At 38.2% G+C, this 22,740-nt stretch overlaps 2 protein-coding genes across 3 annotated transcripts in view; one reads left to right on the forward strand and one right to left on the reverse strand.

Annotated features, from left to right (window-relative positions):
- The first annotated feature begins 3,015 nt into the window (after positions 1-3,015).
- On the forward strand, positions 3,016-6,208 carry LOC306844672 (homeobox protein GBX-2-like). Its single transcript, XM_079376974.1, has 2 exons — positions 3,016-3,939; positions 4,958-6,208. Exons 1-2 carry the CDS (start codon positions 3,441-3,443, stop codon positions 5,473-5,475), a joined length of 1,017 nt encoding a protein of 338 aa, XP_079233100.1. The 5' UTR covers positions 3,016-3,440; the 3' UTR covers positions 5,476-6,208.
- Positions 6,209-10,341: 4,133 nt separating this feature from the next.
- Positions 10,342-22,740, reverse strand: part of LOC306845164 (arf-GAP with GTPase, ANK repeat and PH domain-containing protein 1-like) — a 176,277-nt gene continuing 163,878 nt past the window's right edge. For both annotated transcript variants that reach the window (XM_079377804.1, XM_079377803.1), the window contains exons 17-18: positions 15,225-15,480; positions 10,342-13,383 (exon numbers count right to left, since the gene is read on the reverse strand). In XM_079377804.1, coding sequence (XP_079233930.1) covers positions 13,177-13,383; positions 15,225-15,480 — 463 coding nt within the window. In that variant the 3' untranslated portion in view covers positions 10,342-13,176. The remainder of the gene's footprint in view (positions 13,384-15,224; positions 15,481-22,740) is intronic.

Below are 22,740 nucleotides of genomic sequence, written 5' to 3' on the forward strand. Positions count from 1 at the left end.
TTAGGTTAGGTGTTTGAAAAGTATATAATTATATAAGTATATCATTTCTTTAATAAGTACTTCTTTCAAACATATGCTAAAGTGTACATTTTTTAACACCTGTTTGTCTTAATGCACTGAGAGCATTTTAATTTTTGTTGCAGTGAAATCAATAGTTTTAGTAACTTTTAAAACTTGGAAGGATAGACTTTGGAGTAAAAAGGCTTGCTGTGGCCAAAAATATCACCAAAAATGCTGTTAGGTTCACAGAAGAGGCAGATGCAAAATACCTGTACTCTAACTAATTGTTTCTGTAATTGGGAAGGAATAGATTTGTTGTGAATGATGTGCAGAGTGTGCTCACATTGCTCCAATCACAATGGAGAGTCATTAGGGAAATAACAACAATGCAGCTCTATTGCATTGTACTGTTCTGAAAGTCAAAATTTATAGTTCTTATGAGATGCCAAAAGTGTTTAAATGAATACAGAATCAAGCACATTACATACAACACATTAAGTTAATGTGGTATTTTATGTTCTCTTTTGCCATTTTTTCCTGTTTCTCTGTTTCTCCATCAGTATTCAATAAATAGATTTTTCATTCATAATGTAATTTCTTAAGTTCCTCAAGGGGGCTTTTAGCCTTGTAACCTATTTATCAGTGAGTAGCACAAGTTTTGCTGTGAGCGTAAGGATGTAGAGCAGCTCTAAACTCAGTGGTTATTGACTGGCAATAGTGTGGAGCCCTGAGGACCAGTTGACTGAGATAGATCAATCTTTGTGCTTAGCCCTGAGCCTCAGGGAGAACCAGCGCTCCCCACCAGTCACGCATGGCCAGCCCTTGAATGGGTCTGATCTCCTATCATCAGGGGATCATTTAAAGGTTAATCAATTGATTTCAAATAAATCTCATAATTTGAAATCGAAGGTCAGGCTTTTAATAGCCGTTTGTCTATGACCAAAACAATTTGAGAGCAAATTAAACATATATATGAAAGTGTTGGAGCCTATGCCCTTTCCTAATGCGACTGGATTAGAGAGAGGGAAACAGCGACTCATGTTTTCATTGGGAGAGGCGAACTGTGCCGAATAAATTATAGCTGACATTTGGATCTTGATGAAAAGGTTGAGCCTGAAACACAGTAACTAAATAATGTTGAATGGTCAAATGCTGCAGGCAACATTTCAAAATCCATTTCCCCTGCAAAACTGCATCGAGTAGCAATAAGAGGTCTTTAATTGGTTTGCCCACTGAGTAAACCTTTCTTAGATGCAGGGCATTTTCTCCAATCCTCCATCTGTATGCTACACAATTAAAAGCATGTATTGGGCTTTAAAGCGCAGAACTTCTCTGCATCTTATCACTACATGGTTGCAGTTATTGTCCCATTCAGAAGATCTTCAGGGGCTGTCAGTGTTTCTGGGCCTTTCTTAATTTAGCCCACGGTAACGCTCCCCCTCGCTTCTACATAATGGATGATTCTGCACTCCACCATGCAGGAAAGGTTTAATTAAATCATATTCCAATCATAATCCATGTTGTTAATTAAACTGGATAATTTATAAGTACAAAAGAGGGTATTTATTAGCTGCTCTGCTGTGCTGGTTCAGTCGCAGCGTATCAGAAAGCACTCCCCATCCCCCATCCTCTCCCTGTACTATTGATGCCTTCACATGATTGATAATGGAACGGTGACTGCTGTACTATTTGTCTAATGGTGGTGCAATTAAATCCCCTTGTAAATGACCCATGCCTCATTTCATCCTAATCTATGGAATTTTGATTGAATTTGTCAGCGTTAATTGAAAAATACTGCTATTTAATGTCTGCATTGCAGTTGCGTATCAGCCTGTCTTTAATGAGACTGTGTCCTTGTGACCCTGGGGAGGGGGTGAGGGGATTGCCCTTGATTTGGTGTGGAGGCAGGGGTGGGGGCTCGGGGTCAAGGTTTTTAGGGTGCACGAAGGAAAGGAAGGTCCCCAAAGATTAGGACTAATCACCACCGTGAACACAGAAAACGGACGCATTCCTTTTAATTATGTGGGCCAAATGATGCACACATGACCAAAGACTTTACAAACATGGAGACACATTTATTGATCAGAAATCCCACTGAATAATTCAAGATTTAATCCCCCTCACCAAAAAACATTGACAATTTCATTATGACGGGGTTTTTTTCTGTTTATTCGTGGTTTTAGCAATATCATTTATGCATTTTTTTTTTTACATTGTACTGTAACATCAGAGAATTATACTTCATGTTTTCAGTTTCAGGTTTCACTATGGCTTCGTGGAGAGCAGATTGAATCTGTTTGAAATATGTTTAATATGTTTATGTTTGTGAGAAACACAGTGTATGTGTGAATGAGGGCTATTAACAGCTGATTCACACAGAAGTGTCTGAAATGACATCTTGTGATGACTGACTGCTATAAAGGGCACAGGATCATGTCATTATGCGTGTCATCTGTGTGTGCGTTTTCAGTTAGAAACAGATGTAAGGATGCTATTTCAGTCCAATTATGTTGAAAACATTCATATACATAATAGCTTTGAGAAGGTTTAATGGGGTATATTGAATTCAAATTGTAAGAATTTCAAAGGTTTTAAAAATGTATTTCTTTATTAATGCTATTTGCAGCTGACATTTATTGGTTTTGTATATGCTTTTTCTATTAATTTACAAATTTACATCTCAGAGCATGCAAACACTGGCCAAAGGGTAGTTTTCATTAAGTGGAATCAAGAAGAACATTAGCACAACTATTAAATGCAATTGCAGTGCCAAAATACACATCAGATCACATCTCACACGATTCTTGTTTTGACTGTTTTGGAATGTGAGACTGTGTTAGTTTGTGACGTTCTAATTTAAGAGACAGCAGCCAGCGCAACGCTCGCGGCTCTGGAGCGCCAGGACGGTTCCACATAAACGGATGAAACCAGACCAATAGCAAGCGCGGAGTCGCGGTGGGCGTGGCCAGAGCGCATGGTGGAGACGCTTAAACAGAAGGAGCGTAATTCAAACTCACACTTCAGTAGATGGTCACAGCTGATGCTGCGAGGAGCAATTTATTGTGACTTCCATCAGGTTGAAATGAAACGCGGCCAAGCAGAAGGGACAAGGACGCTGATATAACTCAAAGGAGGACGATAAAGCTCATCTGAGATGCTCGACCAGACATTTTTCAGCAAGGGGATTTGCGTCCGGTGTTTGCGTGTCAATGCACTTGTCTCGCTCTATTCTTACAACGAAAGAAAAAATAGTTTATAATAAGTCGAAACAGATGCAACGGTTTTGTGAACTGCACATTCAGAGAGTCGTTCACAGGATTATTTACCAGTGTCAGTGTATGACACCGTGCAGCAGTAACATCCACATCTGAGAAGCAGCACGGGGGAGACAGCTGCTCCCGCAGACTTCAGGACTTCATAAACTGTTTATATAAGATCATATGAGTGCAGCTTTCAGTTCACCGTTCATGATGATGCAGCGTCCGGTGGGAAGCACCACTGCATTCAGCATTGACTCGCTCATCGGAGGTCCACCGCAGCCCAGTCCGGGACATTTCGTGTACACGGGCTATCCCATGTTTATGCCCTATCGGTCAGTGGTGCTACCTCCGCCTCCTCCGACTCTTCCTCAGAGCGGTCTCCCCGCGACACATCCTCACCACCCGATCCCGGGCTTACCCAGCGGCTTCTGCTCCAGCCTGGCGCAGGGCATGGCGCTCACATCCACGCTGATGGCCACGTTACCCGGCGGCTTCTCCACCTCGCCATCCCAGCAGCACCAGGACGCGGCGAGGAAGCTCGGCTCTCAGTCTATTCACGCCATGTTCGATAAATCTCAGGATATTCGTTTGGATGGAGAGGATGGGAAAACGTTTCCAACGAAAGATTCAGCGACCATTCCGTCATTTCACGACTCGCAGTCCGTGCACACCTCTACAGGTGAGGCCAAAACAGAACTCTTCACGCGTTGTTTTCAGTGCGCATTCTGAATAGATTAACCTAATATAGCTGTCTTTAAAAATATAACAGACTAATATTTAAAAACGTATCCTGTTATTATTTTTTCTATTCTTAAATTCTCAAACACTTCTCAAAATGTAAAAAAAAAATATATGTATAATCTAGAAATGATTGGAATTATACATCTTAACATGTCATACGGTTTATTCTGCATTCTAGAAACAAATTGTGTAGGCTACTCTTAATCAGTCTGCTTTACGCTGAAAATAAATTTTTTCACTTAAATTCAATTTACCCAGTCGCACCGATGAGGGACATGAATGTGGGACATAAATAATTATATAAAATCCTCCGGAAATAAAATGTCAAGATTGTGGCTTAAAGAATTTCAGTATAACACACGTGAATTATCACATTTTCAGGGAATAGCGCCTGAGGCCGAGCTGTCATCAATGACTAAATTAGCTCGTTTTAATTGAGGGATCGGAGGACCAGCGGTGTTTAAATGTCCATAAAACTGTAAGCAAAATTCACTGTCGCCTGGATATGTATGCAGAATAAAATAAATGTAGTCCAACATTTAGTAGCCTATGCCTGCAACGTAAAGAAAATTAGCTATCTGATACTGAAGAATATGGTAGGCCTATGTACATGACATTTTCAGAAAACTAGAAATGAGATGAAAAGACAAATAATCTAAAGAGTTGTGGAAGGGGGAACACTTTTAAGCCGGTTTCAGAAGTCTTGTTTTGAGGTGTACAAACAGCCTTCCTAAGGGATCTATCACCGTGCGTAATTGCGCGTAAAAGTGGCTGCAACCTGCAATAAACAGGAAGAACGTGTTGCAAGACAAGACCAGATAAGATTCTCAAGAAAACACAAATTTTCCCAATAATAAACACAACTTTCCCCACAGCGAATTATTGTTTAGATGTGTTATTCTCATAGCCTCAGGCAGTTCTCAAATTAAATCTGCTTTTTTATTTTATTCCCATAGTGCGAGGTCACAACAAAGACGACACGAAGGAGGATGAGTGTCACAGGAAAGACGAGAGCTTCTCCATGGACAGTGATTTAGATTACAGCTCCGATGATAATGGGCCCGGTAACGCCATGTGTCAGAAGGAAGATGGAGACGCCAACGGAGGACTGGACGATGGCGTCCACGGCGGGAATGGAGCCGGAAACACCACGTCCACCGGGAAAAATCGGAGAAGGAGGACCGCTTTTACGAGCGAGCAGCTCTTAGAACTGGAGAAGGAGTTTCACTGTAAGAAATATCTATCCCTCACAGAACGCTCACAGATCGCCCATGCCTTAAAGCTCAGCGAGGTGCAGGTCAAGATCTGGTTTCAGAACCGGAGAGCCAAGTGGAAACGGGTCAAAGCGGGCAATGTGAACTCCAAAACCGGAGAGCCCTCCAGAAATCCCAAAATTGTGGTGCCCATTCCGGTGCATGTTAGTCGGTTTGCAATACGCAGCCAACACCAACAGTTAGAACAGGCCAGACCTTGATACACTGGGTTTAGATACTAGAGGACTAAGAGACAAATCAGAGAATACTAAATATGACCAAACTGTTCTCGAGGCTGATGTTTCTGAGGAACCCAGGACACGCGAGCTATCCAGCCGATAGTTTGTGCTATACATAGTTTTTCGTTTAAACGACAGCGTTGTTCTAACGAGGAAAAAGAAGCAACAGACTCAACTCGAACTAAGACCTCAATACTGGGAGAAACTGCAGTTTTATTTCCAACTTTGGACCAAACCACGAAAATTCCACTATGTATTTATGTTTAGTTTTGTGTGACTGTCTAGTTCTGGTGTTTATGGCAGAGATTAATACTATCCTAAAAGGAGCACTTCTGGTCTCTAGAACACAATATAATTCAATTAATAGTAAAATTAACACAATTCCCTCCAAGTTATAAAACGACCTGTTAAATATGTGCTCTTTATTTTTTATGGTAAATAGCCTTTATTTTCATTTTTTGCTTGTTTTCTTGCATTCATTCCTTTTTTCTGTAACCTTTTCAGACGTCACGGGCACGCTGCTAATTTATTTAATATTGTGAGAAAAAAAAAAACTTGCTAATGTTTCATGAATTTACTGACTTCAGAATATTGTGTGGATTAAAGCTGGACCATAAACAATTATAAAGAAATTCGTCTTTTTTTTAAATGCAACACGTAATTACGTCATTTACTTCAGTGCGCGTGTGGAAGAAAATAAAGTGTTCATAATCTCAAATACAGTCGTGGTTTGAGTGGGCTAATTTTAACAAGCGTTGACTTTTTTCTTTACATTATTTGTGCAACTTTTGTCTATTTTTTCTACATCATTTGAAACAATATTTAATAATTGTTTTACTGCATAAATCTGTTCTGCGCAGTTTCTGCCCTCGATGATCTGCCAGCCTTGATCTTCGGACCTGTCTCGTGTTAAAGGAAGAAAAGTAACGAGCTTATTCGGCCCACACGGGACTTGTCGGGAAACCTTGAGACGCAAATGTAAATCAAATATCATTTCGCATAAACAGCCTCTGCGGTATACACAATTGATTACAATACAATAATCGCATTTACACATCGCAGCTCTTGACATTTCTATAGCCTATTTATGTTCATATTTTTTCCTAAACCCATTTCGATAAAGTATATCTATAAATCAAAACAATGACTTTAAAAAATAACGATAATTGTTGTGCTTTAATTACTTAGTGCTTTATTTATTCATTCTTAATGCTGTATTTAATCATATTAACTTTATATTTTGCATTTGCGTCTGCATGAAAGCTCCACGAAATATTATATTATTCTGCCAGATTTAACCATTTATACACACTCGTTCAAATTCAAATTTGACTGATTACAAAACAAAAACAATAACCCACTTATGTCAATTACGACTTTTGAATGTCCAAACTTAACAGATTCATAATAACCATCCAAGTATATTATTTATTGAAATACAATTAATATAAGTAACATTTGTAATATGCATCATATGTAACCTTTTTTAAATTAAGAACATATTTACCCTACTATTAATATGATTTTTTAAGAATTAAGATTTTAAGCAAGTATAAATTGGTGAGTATTGGTAAATGAAAAAAAAAGACATTCTTAGAGTGTGCATGTAATTAATTACTTTATAATAATTACAATGTATACATGAATAATAACAATGTGTAATAACAATCTGATTTGCAAAATCATTACATATTAAGAACATGTTTTTTTTGTAGTCGTGTGCATTTGTGAATGGAGAGTAAACTGTAATGTGAGACAAAAAGTTATTAATACTGCATTGTTTTACAGGCTGACGTTTCATTATTGAACTGGAATGCACATTTTTCTTAACAGAGGAACTGAATTATTGTTAGTAGTAGATTTATAGATGTATAATGCAATAGATCAGACATCATCAGTGCCTCATCATCACTGAGACACACACACACACACACACACACACCAGCAGTTAGACAATTGAAATGTGTTGGTCTGGTTGATGTTGGAAAATAGACAGTGCATTATGAGAAACACGAAACCTGGGCAGAAAGACATTTCAAGAGGAACAGTGATGGGAGACAGAGAGCGAGAGAAAGAGAGATCTGACAATTGCCTTAACTCTAATGAATTTTTAGCAAATTGTAATCAAGGCTGGCCGTGGTGGCTGACAGATAAATGGGCCCGGGGGGATTGGCTCGGGCCTCAGCTTTTCACTCCAGCATGTCCCTCCTGCACTAAATTAACAGCGTCAAATTAACCTCCAATGATTAATCCTGATGGAGAGCACCGGCTGAAGAACCAATAAGACGACTGAAACACACACACATATGCTGAGAAGTTTCTCTCACATTTATATTAAACAACAAAGTAATAAGAGGAAGACAAAGATACATCTGATTTTTTTTTTTTTTTTGTAATATAAAACAATTTTTCTAAGTCATTTTAACAGGAGTGTTTTTATTAAATTAAAACTTTTTTAATTATGGCAAATTTACTGTAATTATAAAGTTTTTTTTTCATTTATAGATCTATATATTGTCAGAAAAACCTACATATAAAACATCAAATACCTAATTCAGTTTATTGAATTTTTCTTTACCCGTAATAAACAAACTATGTCTGTGATTTATGTGAGATCTAGATCATTTATCACAAAATGAAGCAGTAGTTTATAGATGTTAATTTTTGCTTTTTTTTACCCTCATAAATATAATTCGGCTAATATGGGAAAATCCCAATATTATTATTTTACAGTAACATTCACAACTGCTATAAATATTTTTTTTTTTCCAAAGAGCATTAAGCAGTCAGTTTGTGTATATAGGTGTGAGATGTAACACCAAACAATTATTAATAATCTACGAATATGAAAACACTGTAATACACACACACACACACACACACATATATATATATATATATATATATAGATTTATAGGATAAAAAAAAACTTTTAAAGCAAGTAATAATTTCTTGTCTGGATTATAGTAATTCCTGATCATGTCAGTGGATGGTAAATGACAGAACAGGCATCAAATGTGCAATATATTAAATTAAATATTTTATAAAAAAAAAAAAAAAAACTTTTGACAATTTTGAATACAGCTTTCTGTTTTGGACTGAATTTCTTATATTTTGGCCATTTTGAATAAAGGTGTTTACAGTAAAATGAAGACAGGGGCACAACCATTTGAATGCAATTAAAAAATGTTTTTTTGAAAGTATCACACCCTAGCTTGGAAGTGGGTGTCAAGTACAGCACTCTTTGCACTTGACTTTAAATCACCCAATTCAGAAATAGATTTATTAATTTGTAGCAGAGAAATATGTGATTCTCTCAAAGTTTGATACACTGATTTAACAGATGTTAACAAAATTTAAGATTAAAACAAAATGTGACAACGCACCCATCTATGCACGCCAAGATTAGAGGATGTGATTTCCCAGCTCTTTCTCTCTGAACATTTGGATTATCATCACAACATGATGGTGCAGCTCACGCCTCATTTCAGGGCTTCTCTAGCATTTCTAATGCCATTATTGTGTGTTTGAGAGGGACACACACACACACACACACACACACACATATCATGATAGATGAACAGCTCTGTTAATGCACTGAACCAGTGCTTTGCCTCATTGGATTTCTAAGTGGAACTGATTTATGATGAGAGATGATCAGAGTAGATCTGGACAAGATGCTTTAGGGTTTCGTGGTTCTGGACCACCACTGACATTTTAAGGATTCATTTCCCATGGCTCCTTTAGCCTGTCAACCTTCAACAGCTTACAAGCCGCAAATGTTTGTGAAAGGAATTATAAGAAAACAAACACACTTCCTGTCTCTAACTCATAAGCACGCTCCCACTTCCCCTCTCAACCACGAAACATTTCCTCTTTCTATAGATTGCTCTTTTTTTCTCCCTCTGCCTTTCTGCCTTGTCTAATCTCTTTAATTACATCTGTTTTCCTGGGCCGCTGAGGCCCCTTTTGTCCTCCCGGTCAGGGGGCTTTTGTGGGGGCAGAATCAAGCCCCGCATCCCCTCTTTGGATGCTTTGTGGAGCTGCGGCTCTCTTCCTGAGAGGGAGAGGATGAGAAGGGGATTAGAGGATCTTTATCTCATTAGAGACACAGTGAGCCGGCAGGGTCCGGCTTTAACGCCTTCATCTGCACCGCGGAGGCCAGAGAGCGGACCGCACCTGCTGACGAACCCAGGCGTTCGGGAAGCGCAAAACATACTTATAACTTTACTTGCCTGAACATTTTCAGTTGATTTGTATTTGAGATCTGTAAAGTAAAAACCTACAGAGATACTTTGAAGAAAAAGCCAAAGTATATGTAAAACATATTAATATTATGAATCAATTATTACACATTTTAATAAAGTTAATATTGTATATATAATATCTATTTAAATAGAAATACACATTTAAATGAATGCTCATATACTAATATTATCTATCTATCAATGCTTTATACTTTTATATTATTACAGTTACTTATTGTATACATAACTGATATTTAAATATGTGAAGTACTTGTCAAAAGTTTGGAAACACTTCTTTTAAACACTTCTTTTCTATAGTATTAGCACAAAATTGTGCATAATTTCATGCAAAAACCCTAAACCAAACCCTAATCCTAAACCTAACCCTATGTAAGTACATGTTAATTAATATTATTCAGTATTTAAATGTGTAATTACACTGTAACAAGAACACCTTAAAATAAAGTGTAACCAATAATAAATAAATCTTATGAGTAAATATATTACAAAGTTAAATAATGTGGGTGTATTTTCTTTCTCCTTGAACCCATGTAATTTGGTACAATTCAACATAAAAGGGTAAAAATCAAGAGAGAACATTATATTAAGAAGCTTTTTATTGAAAAGAGACACATACAGTATAAGACTCTGCATCAGGTATAATTTTTCAACAGTACTGTACAGCTGACACAAACTCAATAACAATAATAATTAGAAATACAACACCGATAATTCGACTCAGAATGATAGTTGTGATGCCAATTGACTGAATAAAGGAACAAATGCAAAACCCAAGTAGTGTGAGAGCTCCTCCCCTTTCAGATTAGCATATTCATAAATAATTAAACGGGTCTCTTGGGTTTGAACATAACATGGAGACTGTCATTGAAATGAGGTAACAAACACAAACAAAAACAAGGTTTTCCATTTTTACATCTATTTACACAAAGCGACTGGCGAATGGAAACGGAAATAAAACCAAGGATATGTTCAAGCAACTTGGAAGGTACTGATAAAGCCCCCTTTAAGTCTCCATTATTTGCTTGCAAGGGGTGACGTGATGCTTTGGTTGCTGTTACGGTATTGGTTGGATTTTTGTTTATTTTGCTCATTCATGCTTTCTTTATTCAGTTACAGATGGACAGATGATCCAAAAAGACGTTTTACCCAAGGAGAAGAATTACAGAAGCAGATGGGAGGACAGACAAAAAAAAAAAAAAAGTTCACAAGTTGATAAAAAGTATCATATTTTTCATATTAAAATGGTAAGACTCTTTAGCGTCACCTGTCAGGGTACAGTCATTTTTATGAAGACGAAGACATTTACACAAGGAAGAGAACATTTACATCCATTCATGCAAAAAGATCAAAAACAAAAACAACTGTTTTTCCACAGAAAGGATTCAGAGTGGACATTATATTGTGGGTTCTTCACAACAAGTGATCTGTGTTCTGTAGTGCATTTAGTCATAAATAATGGTTATTGTGGTAAAGCCTCTAAAGGCCTGCTACGTTATATATACACAAGGCGAAAACTGCACCCTTACGAGCTGAAAATCAACATACCTCAATGTTTCTCTCTTAGTTTCTATTCTCACGTCCTTCACTAAAGCTTCAACTCTCACCGCTTTCCTTTGAAAGCTCAGAAAAACTAGTTAAGATTCTCTACACAGTCTATCAACTAGCTTAAAGACTTTCCAGATCATTTGTATTGCGGAATATACATTCTACAACACAGATCTTCTCCCATCTTCAACCCTAAGCCAAGTACCTTCACATTTCTACTACCTAGTGAAGAGAAAATCAATGGGAGCTGAGATTAAATAATCAAAGCCCATCAAATCATATTATGGAATAAGTCAATATCAAAGCCTTCATGGGATCTCCTGTAATGATATATATACGTCCTGAGACAGAGTCTTATATCGACTTTACGTCTCTCGATAACAACGGCAGCTCAGACTGCTGTGGTGACGTCCAAAATGCGGTGAAAATCTATTACTCCTGTGTCTACCTGGCTGAATTTGGACTTTGTATTGCTTTAATACTCCTTGACACATGATAAAGGAAGAAGACAAAGGCAAGGAGGAAAACTAAGCTATGAAGAACGATTCAGAGAAAGAGTGAACTCGACTCAAACAGGCACACTTGCAACTTCAGACTGCACTGAAACATGAAGGGGGTGAGATAAAAATATATAATAATGCCTTTTGTCAGGGGGAGAGTTTTCTTGAAATGCTTTTCTATATGGTACACTACTGAATGAGAGAGAAAGAGAAGGAAGAAGAGTATGTACAGATCGGGACTGAAGACCCAGAGAGCCCTTCACTTCTTTTAGATACATGAGGTTCTGGACTCTGAAGCAAACTTCAGTCTTTCCATGACAAAAAGTCCTGTGTTTTCCTGATATTCTGTGGAGATTTTAATGATGAACACTTGAGGTCTGAGCTTCAGCCCTGCTCTTCTGGATTATTTCACTTCTGAAATATGGTTCATCTGAATCGGTGTCTGCACACTTCACTGTGAGCTGATGGATGGGCGACATTTAAGGCTAGATAAATGTGGTCAAAGATAAAAAAATCTGCTAAATAAAAGCACAATTCCCTTTTACTTTTGAGAAACGTACATCTTACAACACTTGATTTTAAGAATCTTCCGTTGGTCCAGTAATGAGCACTTAGACAAATGTTACTCAACAATGTTAAAACAAAAACAGTTTAAAAGACCATGTCAGATTCAAACTTAGGACTCAATATTTGGGTGTTTTCCAAAAATTGGCATTTCATCCTTTCACATTCCTTTAAAAAAAGACATAATTGACACACTGATGTAAAAGAGTAAGAACAGATGCAAAGAATGAGATCAGACAGAAAAATCAGTGTCAAAGTGGTGAGACGGAAGTCCAGACACACACGACCAAGTGAAGTTCTCTGGTTTGTCTGGGTCATTTTGAAGATCCAGCGTAAAAGTATCCCATGCTGCCCCATCATTCATCTATTAGAGACGGAGCAGAACGCCGATGTGACACCTGCTCATCAGTTACCAAACCCACACTCTATTCTCCCATCATGCACTTGGTAGCTTAAACTGGCACAGTCAGAAAACCAAAGTCCGGGATTGTTTTAATTTTCGTTCCACAATGCAGCGAGACATTAGATGTGGGACACTCTCCCAAAAACAAAAAAAGATGGATGACACATGATTGGCCAAGCCCTTACCATGACAACTTTTTCAACCAGTGAGATTGTAAAGTCAGGCAAACACAGTAGCTCTGCTCATGCTTCTTCATCGTCATCAGTGTCGGGGTCTTTCCCTTGAGTCTGGTATAGTCTCATGATTCTGATGTAGTGGTGGAGCTGTACATATGAAGGTGTATGTAGGGAGGGAGGAGGAGTGCTGACCAGAATACATGTTCGTGTGTATGTGAGTGTCCTTCTCATATAACTGCACTGTTCATGCTGCTGCAGCTGTTATTGCGGTTATTGTTCCTGCGTGACAGGTTTGGGGTGGCCATGAGCGGGTAACGCTCGTCAGGACACCCGTACTGCAGGAGGACGTCCATACACTCCTGACTGTTAGCCTGCCGTGCGTATGCCAGTGCTGTATTGCCGTGAGCATCCCGTGCCATGATGTCAACGCCGTACTACAGAGAGAGAGAGAGAGAGAGAGAGAGAGAGAGAGAGAGAGAGAGAGAGAGAGAATACTATTATTATGATCCTAAGAACAGAAAAGTATATTTAAATAATGAAAATTAGAGTAAATGAGGGAAAGTCAGCTGTCAGGTGTTATACCTGCGCCTCTGCATGTGCGGCATTAAAGTTATTTTTATTCATATTATAAAAATATTATAAGTTTTAATATTACATTAACATTTTAATAAGGTCCCTTATCTCAAAACTTTGTTTTGAGCATTACAATAATAAGTTACTCCTTAAAAAAAGTAACTAATTGCATTAGTTACTTTTTATGGAAAGTAATGCATTACGTTACTTTTTCTCATCTGGGCTTGGCCTGCTTGTATGTTTATAATATATTTTTTTTAAATATATTTTTGCCATATGTAAAAGATCTTTCACACCAAAAGTGAAATGAATAAGCCTCAGGCTGATGGAAATGTAAATGAAATTATTAGCATATTTAATTATTGCAGGTTTTTGCGTCATATTCTGTGTTTGCATTTAAGCTTTTATTAGGGCTGTCAATCGATTAAAATATTTAATCGCACGAGTGTCACGAGTTAACTCATGATTAATCGCAACTTAATCGCACATATTTGGTCTAAAAGTTTAATACTCTAATCAAAATGGGCATGGACAAATATGGATGCTTTATGCAAATGTATGTTTATTATAATTGAAACCATAGTCAACAGAGTATGAAGACTAGACATGTTTCAAAGGTCATTGATGTTTTTCAAAAGAACTTGCTCATGTCTATTAGACACATGAAAAAATAAATACCAGGTTCCCATTACTTCTCTTTCTTTGCACTGAGCAATTTACTTACACAAACCTGTTTACAGGGCAGCTCACTTCTTCTGAACATGCAAAATTGATATATTGATATATTTTACTGTTTCTGTTGTAAGACAACGGGGTGAATATGAAATAGTGACTGAAACACGACCCATTAAGACAACATAATCAGCTCTCCCTTCCAAGATGTTAATCTGCACAAACATCTTGATAATCGAGCCGTCGTCGGATGAAATCAAATACACATAAGATAAAGACAATAGTTGTACTGCGATTTGGGCTATACTTGCATGTAAAATTAGAGAAGCAACATAATATCTGTTTAACTGAAAGCGCTGCTCCTCTCCGCCACTCACTGAACAGAGCAGACACACAGAGAGAGGTGTGTGTGTGTGCGTGTTGGGACAGCAAGACCTCACACTCACGCGGCAGTGCAGCGAGTCTCAGAAACTAGCCTAAATAAGGTTTGGGCAAACCCTAAAGATTTGCCACTAGGCGCTATCGCACGTTAATAAAATTAGTGCCGTTAAAATTGATTTGCGTTAACGCGTTATTAACGCATTAGCTTTGACACCCCTAGTTTTTATTCATTTTGAGGAATACTAAATCTGATTTTGTGCAAGTGAGATGAGTAAATGTTCATATTTAGTCTAGAACTACAGAAACTATTGTATTTACACATTGCACACAACGCCTCTGCACTTACTGCTGATTTTTCTCAACATGGGAACAGGAAAGCTGTTAGTCAATAAATGGGAAAACAAATAACTGACGTTACTTATTTGAAAAAGTAACTCTGATATTTTACTGTAAATGAAAAAGTAATGCATTACTTATTTACTTAAAAAAAAGTAATCTGATTATGTAACTCAAGTTACTTGTAATGTGTTACCCCCAACACTGGATAGATTTATAAATATTTAAAAAATGATCTACATCAGTCTGATACAATATCAGAAAATTATATTGAAAAAGTGCGTAAAAAAAAATAAATAAAAGTAGCTCGTACCCATATGAGCAGTTGCGTGATCACAACATTCCCCTTGCGGCAGGCCAGGTGTAGGGCTGTCCGGCCATCACCTTCCCCACAGGTTTCGTTGACCTCATCTCTAGAGCCGTGGGCCAGCAGTATGACCACGAAGCGCAAGTCTTCCTCCGCCGTGGCCCGCAGTAACTGCTGTCCCAAAGTCAGCTCTGTGCACGTCAGCGATGCCAAAAACAACTTCTGCTCATATTTGGCTCTGATCCAGCGCTCACGTTCCTCTCTGAAAGCACACACACACAAACCAGATTTAGGCTCAGGATTGAAATAATGCTGGGCTGTCAACACATGGTTCACACCACCGGTGGCATGTTTTCATCTGGCTCTCATTCCAACTGACATTTCAAATTTGATGGGATTCGTGTACAGCTTTTTGATTTCGTTCCCAGTCTTGCGCCAAACATTTACTAGCTCTCACATCTCTATTACACACAGCAGCATCTAGACCTTAATACACTAGAAAAAATATTATACTGAGCAGAATAGAAACAGTATAACCACAGGAGACATTCTGAATGGTTGCTGTCTATGTCTGTAAATTTCTGTAAAGGCCGCAATACACTCACATCAACAATTTTTTAGGGGTAGGGATGACCAATATGGTAAAAAAAAAAAATCATCACAATAAAATTTTTCATATCAGTCAATATCAGCAATTATCACAATAAGCCTTTATCTGTTTCAAGTTTAAAGATAGGTTATTGGTCTTAAGTGAAAGTTGTAGAAACCAGACCATTAATTGTGGTCAGAACATCACAAACACTTCACGTTCTTGAATTCTTTACACTTTTGCTGTCATTTTTCCTTAACAAAATAATTATCTTAATAGAAAAATGTATTTCTTATTTTCTGCATGTTCTAATGAATGAAAAACCATGAAACAGGCTTGCGTCGCCTGATTTTGATGATGTGTATCTTCAGCACAGTTTGCAGTGCAGGCTGCAATATTAATAATACTACATTTTCTGTCTCTTAGAAATGCACATTTGACAGTAGCTTGAATTGACAGTAGTAGTAGCTTGAGTTAAGATGCAGATGTAAATTTAATACAATGGCAATTTGATGATTGAAAAGCGTTCTGACTGTATTGCTGCACACAGTGTTTCTCCTGTTTGACAGCGCTGTTTCATCTGGCTTTAAACTAGTTTAAATCACAGAGTCACTTGTAATATAATCGGGCCGGTTTTTGGCGGTTAAAAAGAGTAGCGCAGTTGTGTTCCACTTTTGTCACATCAACATTATATCAAACATTTAGCAAACTCTTGTTATCGTTTTAATAAGTTATATTGCGATAATTATCATTATCGTTTTATTGCTCAGTCCTACTAAAGGGTAAAAAAAAAAAGAAAAAAAAGTACATTACCTGAGAAGTGGCATACTGTTAGCAAACATCCTGATGCCATCCATTCTACTGGGAGTGGCAATTCGATGAATATGTAAATATGTGGTTTGTGCTTTCAACAAAACGCGTGTAAGTAAATATTTACAAAAATGACAGCGGTGAGAAAACAGCAGTTAAGAAAGCATCTGATCATAGCGATGTGGATATGTTGCACCAGCTCCGCAATTCAGCACTTCGGTCAAGTCACATGTTTATTTATATAGCACTTAATACAAGAGAATGCTTTAAAGCAAGCACTTTACAGTATTAAACATGAAGAAACGGTGTTAGGGTGGCTTTCAATTAGAACTACAACTTAAGTTTTTACTATAAAGCAGCTCTCCAGTGTGTTCATATTTTTACTTGGGTGTATTTTGCGTATCATCGCAAAATTTGTGGACAGAACTTGTGGAGAGTTTCACAAAATGAACTCCAAACTAATAGTCTGGCCTGATTTTGTTTATCACACCTATAGGGCTGTGCAAATATTCAAATGCGATGATCATGAGCATCAAGTCAGTAAAGCCGGTTCTGTGATTAGTGGTTAATCTCCTTCACAAGCTACGCAATATCGCGTTCATAATCGAATGCGATTCATCTGTGATTATGAACGCAATATTGCGTAGCTTGTCAGTGAACTACGGCTCTGTGTATTAAATGCTCAGCCCTAGTCACCAGTTTGATTCTCCTTGTAAATCAGGGCCTTAATAATGAACAAGTTCAACAAAAAAACAAACAGAGAGAAAGCAAGCAATACACTGAAGTGGCATAGAAGTGTAAGAACGCAAGTGTGCGTTTGACAGGGTAACCATGAACAGGGCCATCAGCAATCGTTGGATCGTTTACAGCATCCCCTCCTCAAACTGTGCTATGATAGCGCTTAATCTCTGTTAATCCCCGCAGAGTAAACAGCCTTTCTCAGACAACTCGGGATTAGTTCAGCTTCAGCTCCTATCTGAGGGGCAGAGGGAGTTCTGATACCCCCGAGTAGGGGAAGTGAGTCGGGCAGAGGATATTGAGCTGTTCCCTAAAACACAGTTGCCCCTCAGGGAGTCCAAACCCATGAGACCAAAGAACAGACATCCTACCGTCACAATTCCTCCTCAAAAGGAGCATCTGGACAGGAACAAAGTGGACAGCCGATGATCACAGACGTAAAGACAAAAATCTTAAACGCCAATGTAGTCACTTATATTTTCAGGTTTTGATTTTTGATTTTTTTTGTTTGTGATGGAGAAGCATAGACTAGGACTTGTGGATGTTTTATCATCTGAATGATAAGCACAATTCCAGCAAAAGATGCACAAATGTACGATGGACTGTACTTCTATGCCTCACAGCAGTTTTAAATTTCTCTCAAATGTGAGAGAAATGTGATTGGTTGCACAAATTTGTTGAAAAAAAAATTGTGTTCTAGCGATAGACCATTTGTTTAAATTGTCCAATATTTAAAATTTGACAATACTAAATATTGTGTAAATAAGGCTTAGGGTTAAAAAGTTTTTATGCAAATTTAGTGTATTTTTTTTCAATAAAATTGTGTATATCTATTAATTTTTTCATGAGCATTATGTTGTCCAGTGGTCAAGTGGTTGTCCGCCAGGGGGTCTGAAAACTTCCAGGGCCCAAAATGTCTTATAATTATTTCAAATGATCAAAATGATTATCAAAATGATTTAAAAGTAGTTATATTAACAATCTTATTTAAAATGCCAAAAAGAGACAAACAAAAAATGATGTACAACATAACTGACATTATTATTGAAAGTATTCAAATTATTAACAGAAATACCAGAGATGTATATCAGCTCACAAATAAAGTCTTGCACATAGTCTACCGGGACATATAGGAGACCATTGCACTAGTGTGTAAATCAAATCTATTATTGTAAGTGCATTAAAAACCACCAATTACTTTAAATAAACAAAAAATGTAAATAATAATAAAATATATCGCAAATATCATGCTTAAAGTAATAATAAATTCCCCAAGTTATTTAATTCCATGTTGACATGGTCTATCCACTGCTCAACGGCACAGCCATGATGGGCTTTGAAAGATGAACTCAACTGTGTCTCAAAGGGTTAAACTCAGACAACCTGATTACAAATTAGCCATGTACGGATGTCAGGGGCCAGAGTGCAGAGGAGATAACATTTTATCAGAGAGGCAGATGGATAAAAATAGGTAATCAATAGCCCAGGGGATCGATGGTTTAGTGACATCCTTCTTAATCAAAGCAGCAAAGCCATGCTGACGGACCTGAACCCCCCACAGCACACTCAAAGATTTTCTGTCTAAGGTCACAGCTAGCCTCACACCTCACAGTCACAAGTGCACACACACACACACACACACACACACAGGAGAGAGGCATATAGCAATCACCTGTTGATGTCAAACTAAAGTCAGACATTTGATTATAAGCATAACATCTGGTTCACAAAGCTTTACTTGACACTGAAGACGACAGGAAGGGGCGGTCCAAGCAATTTGTAAAGCGACCAATAACAGTTCACTTTCTTATGAGACCAGTCCTGCTATTTTTTCAGTTGTATTTACATGCACACCTTCAGAAATCAAATATGCTGGATTGGTGCTCAATTATTAATTATTATCAAATGTTCTTTTTATTATTATTAACGTTGAAAACAGCTTTTGCTGATTAATTATTTTGTGAAAACTGTGCTACATTTTTTACAGGACTCTTTGATTAAAGGGGTCATATGATGCGATTTCAAGTTTCCCTTTCTCTTTGGAGTGTTACAAGCTGATTGTGCATAGATAAGATCCCTGAAGTTGCAAAGACTAGTCTCAAAACCAAAGAGATATTCTTTATCAAAGTTAAGACTGCGCCCCCCCCCCCCCCCTAAAATGGCTCGTTCAAACACGCCCCCACGTGTACGTCACGATGTGGAAATATCTGTGCAATGTTCCGCCCAAATGTTCACACAAAGAAAGGCGGCATGGTTTCAGTAACCGCAGTAGTGTCGATGAAGACATGACAGGGAGACACTGTGTTTCTAGGTGAAATCAAAAGCACTTTATTTGGCCTTCCGAATGTAGATGCATTTAGGAATCATTAAAGATTACTTGCAACAGAACAGCACAACCCAGATGTTGTGCATTTGTGCACAGCGCATTTTAGCGCCGTTTCGTGAACCTAGGAGAGGAGGTAATTCTGACTTTGCTATGACAATCTGGCGCTTCTGAATCAGTGACTGTATGTTTTGTTATTAGTTTAAGTATTTGCTATTGACTGTTCAAATGCGGAGTTGCACATCGTGTGTGCGCGTGGGAGAGAGAGTCACATCACAGTGGCGTCAGCTGTCTTAATCGCGGCTTGTGTGTAAACACATACGAGCTTTGTCACTGCGTCTGTCACACGACTCTGTTCCCCTTTCGGGCTTGAACTGATGGTAAAACTAAGGACATAATTAACTGTCTTTACTTTTATTTTGCAGGCTAAAGCTCGCGATTATAGAAAGAGGCGTTACATTTCCGACGAGCGCTTGTGGTATTCAGCCAATCAAAATGCACTGTGCCAGTTGGCCAATCAGAGCAGACTGCGCTTGTCGGAAGGAAGGACTTTGTAGAAAACTAAGTGTTTGAGAGAGGCGGGACATAGAGGATCTACAATAATGTACAGTATTTGAAAAATAATATGTTTTTTGAACATTAAAGCATGTCAACATAGTGTTACACCAAATACACAAAATAATGATCTTTAAAAAAGCATCATATGACCCCTTTAAAAGAAAGTTCACATTAAAAGAAAAGGAGTTATTTGAAATTGAAATCTTAAATGTCTCTACTGTCCCTTTTGATCAATTGAATGCATCCTTGCTAAATAAAGTTCATTTATTTTCCTTTATTTTTCCTTTTAATCTTGCCCCGAACTTTTGAATGGTATTTTATCATGGTCTCCACAAACATATTAAGCAGCAAAAATGTTTTCAACATTGGTAATAATAATAAATGATTCTTGAGCACCAAATCAGCATATTAGAATGATTTCTGAAGGATTATGTGACACTGAAGACTGGAGTAATGGCTACTGAAAAACTTGCTTTTACTGTACATTATTGGGGAAGTCGTGGCCTAACGGTTAGAGAGTCGGACTTGTAATCCGAAGGTTGCGGGTTCGAGTCTCCGGCCGGCAGGAATTGTAGGTGGGGGGAGTGAATGTCCAGCGCTCTGTCCACCCTCAATACCACGACTGAGGTGCCCTTGAGCAAGGCACCGAACCCCCAACTGCTCCCCGGGCGCTGCAGCATAAAATGGCTGCCCACTGCTCCGGGTGTGTGTTCACGGTGTGTGTGTGTTCACTGCTGTGTGTGCACGTTGCATGGGTTAAATGCAGAGTATGGGTCACCATACTTGGCTGAATGTCACTTCACATTACAGGAATAATTGTCTTTTTTTTTAAATATATTGTATATACAATTTTAAACTCTAATAAAATTATACACTATTACTGTTCTTTCTGTGTTTTTGAATAACTAAACGCAGCCTTGGTAAGCATAAGAGAACTCTTAAAAATATATTTCAAACTTTTGACCTGTAGTGTATATTAAAGTCCATGGTTGAGAATGATGTCAAACAGAACAGGGGAAAATGCAATGAAATGCTATTCATCCAGATCAATTATATAGCACTAAAAAGCAGACAGTATCAAGAAACTTAAACAGAACTTCCAGCATTGATCATTTGATTCACAGTAGGACCAGTAGAAAAAAACGCAAGAGGGGATGAAAGAGCAGGAAGGAGAGAGGGAAGAGAGGAGTCCGGAGGAGGAGAGAAAAGCCGCAGCTTCTGTGGGAAAGTTGAAGAATTTTATTAACTGTGTGTGTTTTGAGAGGGGGGTCTAGCAGCACGGAATGTTCCGGGTGCTGCTGGTCAGCCCAGGGTGAGTGAGAGGGTTGGCACTAGGGCCACGGACCACAGCCCCCACACAAAACATCCTGGGAGCCATGGAGGAGGGAGATAGAGGAGGGGAAAACAGAGAGGAAGAGGCTCGGCAGGGTCTCCCCACTGCCCCTCTGTGTCTAGAGGAAATGTGGAGCACTTCACTGCCCTCTGAAACGCATGCCTTCCCCAGTTAGCAGCGTTGCTAAGGGCCAAGCCTGGTTGGCTAGTGGAAAAAGAACGCTAAAATTTTTTGCAGATAACCTCTTAAAATGTCTGTTAACTACAAGAACAGTGCTCAAAAATGTTATACATAAAAAGAAATCTAGCTAAATGCTTTTGTGGGGCTGTTTTGGGTTAACAAATATGTTTAGATTTTAATTACTGTTCAATCTATAGATTTTGAGGAAGACAACAGCATTTACTGTTTGATTGTTTCTCTAAACGTGCACAAACACACTTGTACACACATAAATGGAGTGTGAATAGGCAACAAAAGACAACAAAAACGGTTCAGAAGTCATGGTGACAAGTGTAAAGGGAGAGGATGAGCGGTGCGATTGAACCTCTCGCAAAAGACACACACACACACACGGAGAAAATAGGTCACCTGCTGCCTCCTATTCTTGTCTTAAAGCCCACCCCTACCACTTTAATTCACACACACACACACAAAATAAAAACTGTACAAAAATAACTACCTTGTCTTTGTATGTCAAATTCACAAATAAAGTCAAGCAACTGTAAAGTCAAGCACACAATACTGCATGATGACATGATAATCAAATACAAATGTGAAAAATAAAAGAGCAAATGATACCCAGGGGAGCTGCTTACCACCTGGTGTCAGTAGGAAAGGGTAATCAGGACACACACACACAATCATTATTACCTAATCTGAATCTTGGGGAATTTGTCCTCACATAGGAAGACGGCTAATTGAATTAATTAGCAACTCTGTTCCATGACACTCTGTGTGTGTTTGTGTGTGTGTGGGGGCATACTGGGGAGAAAATGCTGCTAGCAGACTGCAGGTTTCAGCAGGAGTTTAATTAAAAATTACTGGCCATGCACGGTAGACCAAAAATGGTTACCTGTAATAAGACAACAAGTGTGAACCTAATGTAAAGTTTTGTGTGCAGAAATATGACTAACAACCACGGTTTCTTGGTCAATAATAAATAACACTGTCT

This window comes from Barbus barbus (assembly GCF_936440315.1).
Source record: "Barbus barbus genome assembly, chromosome: 25".
NCBI classification, from domain to species: Eukaryota; Metazoa; Chordata; class Actinopteri; order Cypriniformes; family Cyprinidae; genus Barbus; species Barbus barbus.

What these genes read in the sequence shown, in the direction of transcription:
- LOC306844672 (XM_079376974.1), top strand. Translation starts at nt 3,441, where the DNA reads ATGAGTGCAGCTTTCAGTTCACCGTTCATGATGATGCAGCGTCCGGTG. An exon ending in GTCCGTGCACACCTCTACAG is followed by an intron (nt 3,940 to 4,957) that starts GTGAGGCCAAAA and finishes TTATTCCCATAG; the next exon opens with TGCGAGGTCACAACAAAGAC.